We start from the raw sequence: 12,957 nt of genomic DNA on the forward strand, positions 1-12,957 counted from the left end.
TAGAGCATAGTTGAAAATATTTATGTAGCGGTATAATATATTGATTGTACGATAATATATGATTGATTAGTAATTAACTCTCAGATAATGAGCTGGGAGGGTTGGAGAGGTCGCGAGAGATTTGCCAGAATGTAAAAGTCCTAACAAAAAATTTATTTTTCACAACGTAAGTAAAAATAAAAGTGAAAAAGAATTGAAACATATATCACATACTCAATTCTCTCAGCTCAATAGTTACTTGCCATATCATATGTATCATATATTATTTTATAAAGTTTTACAGGTAAAAATCAATAGTTCAACTCAATATTTTTACTCGAGTTATTCGGAGTCAAAATCATCCGATTTCCAAATATTAAAAAAAACATAAGTAGAGCTGGGAATCGATTAAAAATTTTAACTGGTTAATTAAAAATTTTTAATCGATTAATCGAATACTATTTCTGACCATATAATATTAATTAGGTTGACCATATTTTCTCGAGAGAAATACGGGACATCGGGATTCCAAATACGGGAAAATACGGGACATCGCCAATTATCACCAAAAACAATGCCAAAACCAAACAAGGTTGCCAAATATTGTTGAAATTACGGAAAAATCACAATGGCGGGAAATGATGCATTACTGCAAATTGCAGTGGATTAAAATGTATTCCACGAAAAAAAAAACGTTTACCAAAGCAAATGTGGGAGATTAATATCCCACATATAGTTGTAACTATCATAAAATAATTTATGAGTTGAAAAATAATCTCAATCTTCGACTTCAATAAAGAATAAAAATTCAAGTGGGTGTCGTGTGAAATACGGGAAAAACCGGGACACTTTTGCCAAAAAGTCGGGACAGCCAAAAAAAGAGAAAATACCGGGACTGTCCCGGGAAATACGGGAATACGGGACGTATGGTCACCCTAATTCGGTTGGTATAAACAAATATATAAATAGTTTAAGAAATTAAGGCTACCACTACCACTTGACCGTACAAAACACATTCCTCTAAGGATTTTCTAATGAATTGGTACATGCCGGAATGCGCGTAAACGTGTTGGTAATCTAAAGTAAAGTTTGTTTCTGTGTAATGCTTGCTATGCGTAGCGCTTGCCATCTGCCTTCATTTTTTTTTAAACTATGAGTGAAGTGTAATGAATGAATAATTTTACCGTTGTAGGCCTCTGTGGTTGCACTCTCTGGTGAGATTTCTTTAACGGAGAGATCTCTCGGCTCTTGCATTTGCGCCTCGAAGTTTTGGGAACCGCAGAAAACAAACTTTAGCTGACCAAAGAAAATAATTAAAACTGCCCGCTTCAAGCAATGCCGAAAATATAAATCGCAAAAACTTGTAATTTCTTCATTTGGATGTTGTTGTTTTTTTTAAACGTTCATTTTTGGGTATTATTCACAGATTTCGAAATTACTTACAATTATACTGTTGGTTGTTTCCCTAGACACTTCTCTCGAATGGTACTTGTGAGAAGATGAGCAAATGCTTTCAAGAATACGAAAAACTCTTGTCTCTTGCTAATAGTGGAGAAAATTTTGGTCTTCTATAACTTCAATCAAACTCAATTTGAAATTGAAATCATCAGTTTTCGTTGAATCGAATTCGATGAAAATATCGATTCAAATATATTTTTTTAAAATACAAACATATCCAAAATGTTCATGAATTATATAGACTTCTCTCTAATCAAACAAATCTAGTTAATTCACAAACTTTTAATAACGATTCTAATGGAATTGATCGACTCGATTAACGTCGATTAATTCGTCTGTCTTTAGAAATATTCAGAGGGTACAAAACTATCGGGAAGAAGTACAGGGGGTTCAGAAATATTGTGGATAGTACACAATATTGTAATACAGTAAACAGAAATTACTAGTTTCGTTAAAAATATTTTCTTATTACACATCAAAGGTGTCTGAGCTATAACCATGAATATGTTATGAACATGCAAATATACGGTACAAAATTCCATACCGATCCACTATCGCAAGATTGAAAATACAAGTAACAATTTCTGTGAGTTCAACTGAACAGTTTCTTTGAGGTATGAGTTAAGACTGGGGTTAAATGTTTGATACCCATGTCCCCTCGACCATCTTCAAGCAAGATGATGGATGCTGGCCCGCTAAGTTCTTATTCAAGTTAGAATCTATTTATTGCCCATCACCATGATATTTCCACAGAGTTTTCGACATTTGCTCTGACAGAAATTTTCCGGACAGAATTTCCGGGAATCGTGTGGTCTTTGGCAGCGTACAGGTGAATCACATCTTTTCCAGATTAAAGATTATAGTAAGAAGCTTCACTAATTCGAATCTCATCAATGCCACAATTACTTATTGCATCTGTGGCTTTAATTTCGCAACCTAGAATAAGGTCATAGCTACACTGCGGGAGTACTAAGAATTCAAAGGGTTGCACATTTCCGTTCAAGTCCACTGTTAATACACATCGTCCAAGATCTTCAACTAGCTTTCCACTGGCAGTACCGATGATATCATCACGTTCAGTGAATAACGGGGTCTTCAACTTATGACGTAAATATGTGGTGTTTGGTAAGAACATGATAACTCCAAAATCACATTTTTGAGATATAAGCATTTTCATTGTCATTTAAAAATCAGAAATAAAACATACACACAAATGCAAATGAGAATACCATATGTCACCATGTTGTTCAGCCGTATACACGTATTTGTGCAGTTATCTGACTTCTAATTAGCAAGATTTACTACTAGATCGAAAAGCCATTTTTCGGAGATGTCATGTTCTGACTAAACACCACAGAAATCTTCTGTAACCACGGAATAGTCAGCACCTGAATCGACCATAGCTTTCACATTGTGTCCGTTTATGACGACAGATACAGAAATTTTCATCAGTCTAGCAGCTGTATGCACTGGAGGATTTCCTTCAATTACGGCCTCACCTCCATAACGGGTCACATAGCCTAGTTTTCCTCAGCGGACCGACAGGGCGAGCGGCTTGGACTGCTACCTGGGCAGCACGACTATCGGCGAACTGTATTGAGTCTGAGGTATGCAGAGCTGCATCTATAACGTCTGTCATCGTCTTCACTCACGTGTCCATATTCGGCTACAAAATTAGAACCCAGTGACAGGGCCGTGTTAAGAGCATCATGGGCCCCTGGGCCAAGTGATTTTTCTGAGGCCCTACAAGGCAAATTCTCGGAAATTTCAGCCTCATTTTTTTGTGAGGCCATTTTTTTCTTGAGGCCCCGGGTCGTGCCCATGCCTTAAGACGGTTACGTTCTACCCTTGATCGTCCAGAGTTGTAGTTCAACTGTTGATTTGACTCTCTTCTTTCTCTTGAATCTGTCTGATCGCGTCTTCGAGCGCAGAAATATCTGATCGCGTGACCAGCTCAACCACAACGGAAACAGACCGGTACATTTTCAGGTGTACGCCCAAAATTCGGCTGTCTTCTCTACGATTGGAGTTGCTGGTTGTTGTGGATGTCTCGATCTGGTTTTACAGGAATTCCTCTTGCCTCTTCCTACGGGCATCAAAGATTCGGTTTCGTTTCAGGTGAGAGGTGCCAGAGTGTCCTGGGCGGAGTTTTATACCTGTTCCCGGATCATGTCTTCCAGACTTTCAGTTTCTTCGTTCCGGGAGTTCACCCGGAAAGTGGGAGAACCTGGGTTCGATTCTCAGCTAAGGCAGTTGAATTTCTCTCTTTCCAATAATTCATCTTCGCAACAGCCGTTGTTAAAAACCTTCCTTCACACCTTTAGCGGAGAGTGACGTCATCCTTGTATAAGTCGCCATCTGGTGGCAGCGTCAGCAATTGTGAGCTTAGCCTGAGTCAGGTCCGGCCGTCCATGCACGGTTCCGTTCAGTGCATACGAGCTCCAAGGAATGATTGAGAAATTCGTTGCCTTTGTACTCTAGTGGTCTAGGGCGTGGGTTCGATTCCCCCAGTTGAATTTTCTCTCTTTCCAAAAATTCATCATCGCCACACAGCCAGTTTTTAAAAAACTTCGTTAAGGACTTTGGTTTCCAAATTATCCACACTGCGCCATTACCATGCTCAACATATGCATCTTGTCCCAACTTACGACTGTGTTCGTAACACCGCCAGCAGAATTCAAAGTTGAAAATATATATGGAAAGAGTTAAAATTTCATAATAAAACGGTTCCGTCAAATGAGCATTGAAAAATAATTTGATTTCATTTATCATTGTAAGGAAATTGAAAATCATTTATTTATGTGAAAAATCTGGAATGTTCCAGAAAATCATTATATATGGCAGGAGTGCACAACCTTCTGCCCGCGGCCCACATGAGGCCGGCCAAGAGGTTCTATCAGAACCCGGGAAAGTTGCTATCGCCAAAAAAATTGTCAAGGCTAGTAAAGTTGACGAAAAAGTTGAAGAATTACAGCCGAAAACATTGCTAAAGATATTTACATTTTTCATTAAAAGCCAAAAAATTGCGACTCAAGTAAAATTGCCACGTATCGCTAAGAATACTGAAAAATTGTCATGCAGGGAAAGTGATGGATACTGCAAGTCGAAATCTAATTCACCGAAAAACTTGACAACAAAAACGTTGTTGACAAATATGTACGATGAATAGGATTATTTGACTATATACAGTCATAGTTATCATAACGTAATTTATAAGTAAAGAAAATAAATTTAATTCTTGATTTTAAAATGTCAAATAAATCTTTTCAGAGGTAAAGGAAAAAACGGGATATTTTACAAAAAAAAGTTGAGACAACCAGAATTAAGGGGAAATCCCGTAAAATGCAGGTCATATGTTCTGTCTATAAATGCAAGTTTTCCAATGCCCAAATTCATAAGAAACACCGCATATCTGGCCGTGGGCTGAAAAAATTGCTCACCCCCTCATATATGGTCACCTTAGGTAGGGAGAGGGTGTACGGATAATATCCTTGGCAATAGAGGGTCACGTTTCAGAGTTTAGGTATCACTGTTCCGTCGGATCAAATGCCACGTCAGTGGCGTAGGAAGGAGGGTGAGGGGGGTGCGGCCCGCACCGGGTACCACCTCTGGGGGGGGGTGACAAAAATTCCGGTTTTGTATTAATGCGCCTTTTTGTTACATAAAATAACATGTCAAATAATTTGCATTGACTTTTACAATCGCTAATTGCTTCAAATTGCGGGTGAACGATGTGATGGTGTAATAATTTAGTATTATTGTGTGGTGCGTAGGAGGGGGGATTGAGTGTTCTGTCCAAAGGCGTACGCAGAACTTTCACAAGAGGGGGGGGGGTCAATTTTTTCCTGGAAAATGACACTATAATCTCGGTTTGGGAGGATAGAACCCCAAACCCACCCACCCCTCCTTTGCGTACACCAGTGGTTCTGTCTCGTTTCTTTTGAACTGCGCTGGTGCTCAAGTAAACAAACCGCCGGTTCTGGTGACTCATCGTTTCATCTTTCCCACAAATATCATTCGCCCCATGTCGTTCTGTGCAACAAGATGATATTTTTAACCCGAACATCATAATGAAATTCAAAAAATCGTCAACGAATAAGGCAAATACAGGAAATACTAAAAAATTCCTTATGCATTTCGACACGCTATGGGTGTCGTCTTCAGAGGATGAGAATATCACGCTGACCGAGTTTCCCACTTGATTGATTTCCAAATCTTCAATCTCGGTTGCTCAGCGGAAAGAAAAAACTATACGTCTGTTCGAGTCAAACGTCATATCAAGAGTGAAGCGAATCTCCTGCGTGTAAGTAAACTCGGTCAGCGTGATATTCTTACCCTCTGAAGACGACACCCATAACGTGTCGAAATGCATTAGAAATTTTTTAGTATTTCCTGGTATTTGCCTTTTATTTGTTGTCTTATAAAAAAATTACTTCCTCAATAAATTTCATTTCATATTTTGGTGGGCATGGGGAGGAGGGTGCTAACAAGTTAAAACTGCGCACCGGGCGTCACAAAACCTTGCTACGCCACTGGGCCACGTAATATGTTTTCACACGTTTCCCGTATCAAAAACAATACAAGGATACGCAATTTTAATGTACCGATCCGACATTAGAAACCATGTATGAGTCACACGTAAATGTGTCCATGTCTGTATTAATGGCATTTTCTCCTTCATGTCAATGTTCAGAATGAAGTTATTGTCGTTTGTAATCACAGATCAATCATTTTGACTTACAATGTAGACTACACGCGCTGTTATTCGGAAACTTGAAAGGAAATTTCCTGGTAAACATCAAATAAACATGTAATAATCCTTATTATGTGTTTGTTCGATGTTTACCAGGAAATTTTCTTTTCAGTATAAATTTTCTTTTAACATAAATTTTACATTCAATTACCGTAATGGTGGGTGCTGATACCTTAGAGATATATTGCATTTCGTTATAATAGCCCTCTATTGTTACAGCTGCAATTGTTTAGATATTTCACGATGAGAAAACGTTCTAATCGTTTATTCCCGCAGCTGCAAAAGTTTCTATGTTTACTTGAATGTAGTAAATGTCAAACTTCGGTGCCTCTCCACGTTCTTCATAGCGTTCAGTTCTGTAGTATTATAAAAAAATATTAGTAACTGTCCAGTAAGTGTATTTTATTGGAAAACATAAATAAATAGGAGTAACACGTCCGCACTACACATTGCGGTAAGCATATTTTCTCATTTTCTCGCTTTACTATATCCAATGATGAATTTCCAGCCATCGAATACGTGATTCTTTCGCTGGGAACTGGAAATTTGCTTTTAGTATTTTTTTTTTTTTTGTGAAAACGCAGTGAAAATGTTTATCTGGTTGTTTTTATTAATGTGGAAAAGGATCTGTTCATAACTTCAGAATTCCGGAATCGACGAAAATTCCGAATTTATGAAAGAAAAAATTTTAAAATCAGTGGAAGTTAGGAAAAAAATTATAATTACAGAGTACAAGAAAATTATTTCTTTGTATATAAAAATGGAGAATTTTCATGAAAGAAATTATCATTTTTGTAAGTGCGGAGCCTACCTAACCTCCCTCAACTCCTCACAACTACGTGAGGCCCGGTGCGACAGCATCTTTCACACACCCCTAAGGGCGGCTCTGGGAAAGACAGTTGAGGGATATATTGGCCCCTTAAAATATTTTTACCACCGAAAAACCTTGAAAATCTGGGACAGAAATCTGTTAAATATGGTTAGTCAAGTTAGTATTTATTTTTGCTTCAATTACGTATCCGTCAACAAAAATTATGAGATTTAAAAAATTTGTTGTATAATAATTTATTTCACTGACACTCATATGGTTAATGAGGCGCACTTACTATTTCAAAAAATTTCGTTAATTACATATAATTTTTGCCGCCTTGTAGTCAGGTGGTTGAGGCAGTTGAATGAGTAACATCAGCAATAACACGAAACAAGCAAAACCACATAAATATGTTAGGACCACACATATACTTACAACGATGTTCCTTTTTTTTCCGTGGCCCCCTTTTGGACCATATTTTTTTCATGTGGCTCCCCCGTCTTACCCAGGTTCTTCGAACTTCACCCAGAAGCGAGATCCTTTCTACGTATTGAATTGAGTTTTTTGGTAAATTTATATTGATAACAAAAATTTTGTAAATAAGATTTTGTCTCCAGACCACTGGGCTAAAATCTACTGAACACCCCTCTAGTCAGAGTTCTATTCAGGGCAGTCTCACCATCATGGGCTCCTAGGCAAAGTGATGTTCTGGTAGCCCCATACTTAGCTGGAAATAACGGCCTGTAAACAGTATTTACCATTTATCTTCGAAATTTATTGTACTGTATGAAATTTTTCATGAAGTGGGGATCACTTATCGACATGGGACCCTCCCCCGGGCCTGGCCTCTCACAGTAGTGAGACTGCAGACCTGCAGCTTGGGGGCCTGATATGATTCTTATTTATTTGCGTTTTTTCATAGTATTAATTTAATATAGAGAGACCAGCGAATAATGTACCCAGGACACATCGAATAACCGCATACTTGGATTCCTGCTGTAAAATATAGAGGGTCAGATAAGGATGGGTAAATGCCTTAAGATGACACTGATTTTAAGGGTGGTTTTGTTGGATTCTATAATTAGTCACAGTCCCCCCCCCCCCCAAATTTGACTTGAAAGCTCTACCCATGTTCCCGCGGACAAAATGTGGGCCTCAGAGTCATCTGATGCGGCCCGTGACTGACCTCAAACTTTGTAAAAATGAACGAAGCAACACATTTACAGATCATTCAAGTAGCCTGCGACACATTTACAAATCAATCAATTGACCCGGAACACTATTCTAGATGATTTAATTGACCAGTGGCACATTTCAAGATCACTCGAGTGGCCCGTTGAGTGGCCCGCACTCTTCGAAAAGTTGAACACCCTCGACTTGAAAAATCTTTATATTTCTTCACACCTAAATTTTCCTTCTCAGCTCTCTGAGGCTCTCCAACGAACTAAGTGGTCTTTTCGAGTAAATACTAATTGAAAAAAAAAATCTTTATCCGAAGATGATGTCACACTGCTCTATATATGAATGTTTCAATAGTTGGCTGATGTGAAGATGTCCTCATCTGGGGGTAGTTTCGGTAATTGTGAGCTTTGCCCTAAGTTAGGTCTGTCTGTTTATCTGCGTTTCTGTTCAGTATACGCGAAAGCCAAGGAAAGTGGTCCATTAACCTTGTACCATAGTGGTCTAGGGCAATCACCCGGCAAGTGTGAGGACGTAGGTTCGATTCCCAACAGAGTGAGTTGAATTTTATGTCCTTCACATTAGTCAGGTGTTGAAACATTCGTATATGAATATCTTTAGTTTTGATAAATACTTTCTCTCACTCTCTCTATAGTATACACCGTCTACATCAATACAAAGGCTTTATATAGTTTCTGCTTTTACTGTGCGAAAATGAGGGCTACAGTCATCTTATGCCTTGCGATTGTGATATTCTGCTTGTGAGTATGTGTGATAATCATTGCATAGATAAGATATAATTTGCCATTCTTCGATTTAAACACACACACATGATGACTGCGTGAATACTCTTCATCATTTCCTATAAACGTACGAGATCTGATGGATGAATTTTCTACCCTGTGTTACAGGTTCAGCAAGACCGAAAGTACATCACCGATGAATTGTGTTGAAGTTGAATGTTCAAGGCCATGCTCAGAGAAAAACTGCAAATGTGGAACATACAAAGACGAATGCGACTGCTGCGATATTTGCTTCAAAGTAAGTATGGACTAAATGATATTTGGATCTATGATAATCCCAAGGAGAATTTGGATCCCAGCGTCGGTCGGATAAATAGTGTTTCTATTTACTAGTGCTCATATTCTCTCACTACCCATGGAAAGGCTGTCACAATATTTCATAAACCGATTGCTCTTGTGCAAAGATGAATGTTAATTTTTTCAGTGTTCTTAAACTGAAATGATATTGTTTGGAAGTAATCATTCTAGTACTTCTGTTGATACAGCCCTGGATAACCCCTTCCAGTGCATGGCATCAGCTGTTGATAAGCCTGCAAAGGTATTTTCAGGTTTCCTTTCTCTAGAGGTGTTTTTGTGGACTGTCTCTTTTTACTATTTTAATGAAAGAGCGGCGAAATGACTATAATTGGATATGTTTTGTTTTTTGCAACCTGGGATTCCGGAATTTTAACAGTGAATGGGCAAAACTTATAAAAATATTTGTGGGAAAAACTTAAAATAAACACGCTGATCAGGCTTCCACAATGCGAATTTTTTTTCTTAGAAAGGAAAAAACTTCCGTAACCCCCCGAAAATTATGCAAATGGGATAAATTAAATTTAAAAAAAAAATGTATGACAGCTCTTAAATTGAATAACATTAAAAATTAGGTTCCCACCCCTGATCTTGAATATTCTCACACAAATTTATCTTTTTATTAAAGCATTTATATATATTTTTTCATTCAAGTTTGTTTCTCAAAAACATTTATCGTTCGTTTCAATTACTATTTCTCATCTTTTGTCCAGTGTCCGAGAGAAGAATGTTTCCCATTTGAGAATGACCGATGCAAGGATGACAAACCGTGCAAAGTACCTAAAAATGCTGACTCATTCAACGCAGGAGGAGTTTGCCCATAATCAACGAAATTTATTTTCATTTCTTTTTTTCATATCTCTTTAAATTTGGCACGTTACGAAATGTTTGATAAATACGAATAAAACTTTCCTCCAACACATGTGTTTATACTTATTCCCACTAATCATTGACTGGAAAATCCCAAGAAACACATGTGTTTATACTTATTCCCACTAATCATTGACTGGAAAATCCCAAGAAACATATGCGTTGGGGCTTCGCGTTGCCACAAATGGGTGATAAAGTGAATGATGATGATGCAAAACCGGGAATGCCATACAGACGGCGAAAATATTTTTCCGCTGTTATCGGACAAGAATTAACAGAATCCGGATTTTCCGAATTCCCTATTAGCAAAAAGGTTTTGAACGAGGTAAGTATTCATAATATGGAAAAATAACGCAAACTCATTTATTTGTTAGCATTTTCAAGGTCTAACCATTCTATAATTTCTCCGGAGCCTTGCAGTTATATCTGGGGGGGGGGGGGGAAGAAATGATTTTTTAGAAATATATAAAACAAAAAAAAATTCATTCCCGTGCAACAGTCACAGAGACATTCAACTTTAAAATTTCAGAAGGAATTTGGTTGTTTGTTCACAAATTGACCAGAAGAATAGGGGAATTTATAATTGACCAATTAATGAGGTATCGGTTTCGAACATATCGATATTGTTAATATATCGATCGATTATGATTGATATTCCAATGTTGGGGAAAAAACCATGGATAAACAATTGAATGAACTACTTTCCCTTTTCAAGCACGCGATCGATTTTAATATTATTGCAAAACAGTACACAATCATATAAAATACAAAACAAATACAATACAAAGGAAGTAAAACAACACATGCAGCTCGTAGGGACTTATTCGATGCGTCGTAGAAATTAATAAAATATCTATGCTAAATAAGCAACAAGTGCGCTCTGTAAATAAATTTTAATATAAGATTAACGAATTTTAAGTTACAAATTTGGATTTTATTCAGCAAATGTGGCTCCACATTTCTGCAAAGTGGTCCTTAGAAACATGTTAGATCATAATGTGATTTACTGTGATTGAAAACGCATAGAACGCGTGCACGCGTTTGGTATTATGAAATACCACGATGGAATTTACGCTATTCAACCTAATTTCCAGTCGTTAAACGACTTCCGGGCGCAGTAGCCCACGTCGATAAAATACTGGCCTAAAGTACCAAAGGATGTTTGGAGGTGTCGCGATTTCGATACCCGGTTTGTCCTTGCCAGAAACTTTCCTGACGCGGGGATGCAACAAGAAACAGTGACATGGCCACAGAAAAAGGCTGCTACCGTAGGGAGTCCCACATCGCGGGGTTAGCGCACCAACTCCTCGGTGAATAAAATAAAAGTCACATTCGGAGTCGGCACTAAATTGTAGGTACCGGTCTATTTACGATAATAAAAGAAAGGAGGAAAATACCAACAATCCCCTGTATATCAATAGAAACTTCTCATGGACAGTCCATCTACAATACATTAAGAACAAAATGACCAAAAAGACTCGAGACATTGTCCAAAGATCAAGGGCCACTTGGGGTGTCAAGGCTGAAGTGCTAAAAAAATTTTATTTGGAATGTTTGGAGAAAATGGTAATATGTGGATACGAAATCGGAAGACTCAGGATGACAAATTAATTTCTATCCATGGGAAAGCTTTAATTGTAATCTCAAAATGTTATATTAATCTTTCTAATGAACCATTCAATGTACTTACTGGCATACCACACATAAAGATTACGCTTCAAAACCTGCTGAAACGTTACAAATCGCTTCAACTTGGAGAACAAATATGCAATTATCAAAATATTGTTAAAATAGAGCACATAGAAGAAGATAAACCAGCTCTAATACCACCATGGGAGAAAAAGAAGATCGACTGGAATGAGGATCAAAAGGATAGTATGGGAATCTCAATCTACACACATATGGATCCAGGATGGAAAACAGGAAGGGCTGTGCTTATGTGCAATATAAAGACACCCAGATTTGCACTGTATTTAGAGTATCACAGGCGGTGCAATGTATCTATAAAAACCACCTCCAAAATATGCAAATTTTTAGCGATTCGAAATCGGCACTACAAGTGCTAGTAAATCCTAACATTGATAATGAGATCCATTGGACAATACAAAATCTGGCTATGATAAATAATATTAAATTTCACTGGATCAAAGCGCATAATAATAATAAAAGAAATGACTATGTAGATATTAAAGCAAAAGAGGCAACAAAAAAGGAACTAATTGACATTTCAATTGATGAATGGCAGAGGCTGGGGAACTACAAAAGAAAGATATACACACTCAATAATGCCGAAGATAAAAACAACCAACCTCTATGGAGAGACTTCTACATCAACCAATTGTTAATTAACCCAACATGGGGCACTGGGAGTCTATCGGGCAAGGTTCCACAGACGAGACTCACTATGTATCTTCTACAAGAAGGAGGCTAGCGACGCTCAACAAATCTTATATATAAATGTGAAAGTATGTATGTATGTATGTATGTATGTATGCTCTTTATACAAATCTACAGTTTTAGACCGATCGTCGCCAGATTTTGCACATATACCAAACAGGACCGGGATTGAGCCGTAGGCTACTTTAAAAGTTCGTCAGAGCTGGGCAAATGCCCGAAATGGGCGAAAAACTGTCGGGCAACAATGGTTTTGGGGGCCTCAACAATCACTTTCGGAACGTTTACTTTGGTTACCGTGGTTCCCAACAATGCGTTTCAGACGTGAATATATGCCTTTAAAATGGTTTGTCACACCTTTAATTCTGTTATTATAACAGTTTATTCCTTTATAACGGTTTGTCACTTTTCCAATC

At 37.7% G+C, this 12,957-nt stretch overlaps 1 protein-coding gene across 1 annotated transcript; it reads left to right on the forward strand.

Moving 5' to 3' along the window:
- Positions 1 to 6,474: 6,474 nt before the first annotated feature.
- Positions 6,475 to 10,197, forward strand: LOC149084189 (uncharacterized). Its single transcript, XM_089234533.1, has 4 exons — positions 6,475 to 6,644; positions 8,836 to 8,941; positions 9,092 to 9,221; positions 9,991 to 10,197. Exons 2-4 carry the CDS (start codon positions 8,895 to 8,897, stop codon positions 10,099 to 10,101), a joined length of 288 nt encoding a protein of 95 aa, XP_089090659.1. The 5' UTR covers positions 6,475 to 6,644; positions 8,836 to 8,894; the 3' UTR covers positions 10,102 to 10,197.
- Positions 10,198 to 12,957: the final 2,760 nt, after the last annotated feature.

The sequence above is a fragment of the Pholcus phalangioides genome, unplaced genomic scaffold (genome assembly GCF_987345545.1).
Source record: "Pholcus phalangioides strain wild (caught in Gottingen) unplaced genomic scaffold, Ppha-v1.0 ptg000008l_1, whole genome shotgun sequence".
In the NCBI taxonomy this organism is placed as follows: domain Eukaryota; kingdom Metazoa; phylum Arthropoda; class Arachnida; order Araneae; family Pholcidae; genus Pholcus; species Pholcus phalangioides.

Bases quoted from the DNA above. Each gene is read 5' to 3' on its own strand.
- LOC149084189 (XM_089234533.1), top strand. From the start codon at position 8,895: ATGAGGGCTACAGTCATCTTATGCCTTGCGATTGTGATATTCTGCTT. The intron at 8,942-9,091 runs GTGAGTATGTGT...CCTGTGTTACAG, and splicing joins GCGATTGTGATATTCTGCTT to GTTCAGCAAGACCGAAAGTA. The intron at 9,222-9,990 runs GTAAGTATGGAC...TCTTTTGTCCAG, and splicing joins GCTGCGATATTTGCTTCAAA to TGTCCGAGAGAAGAATGTTT.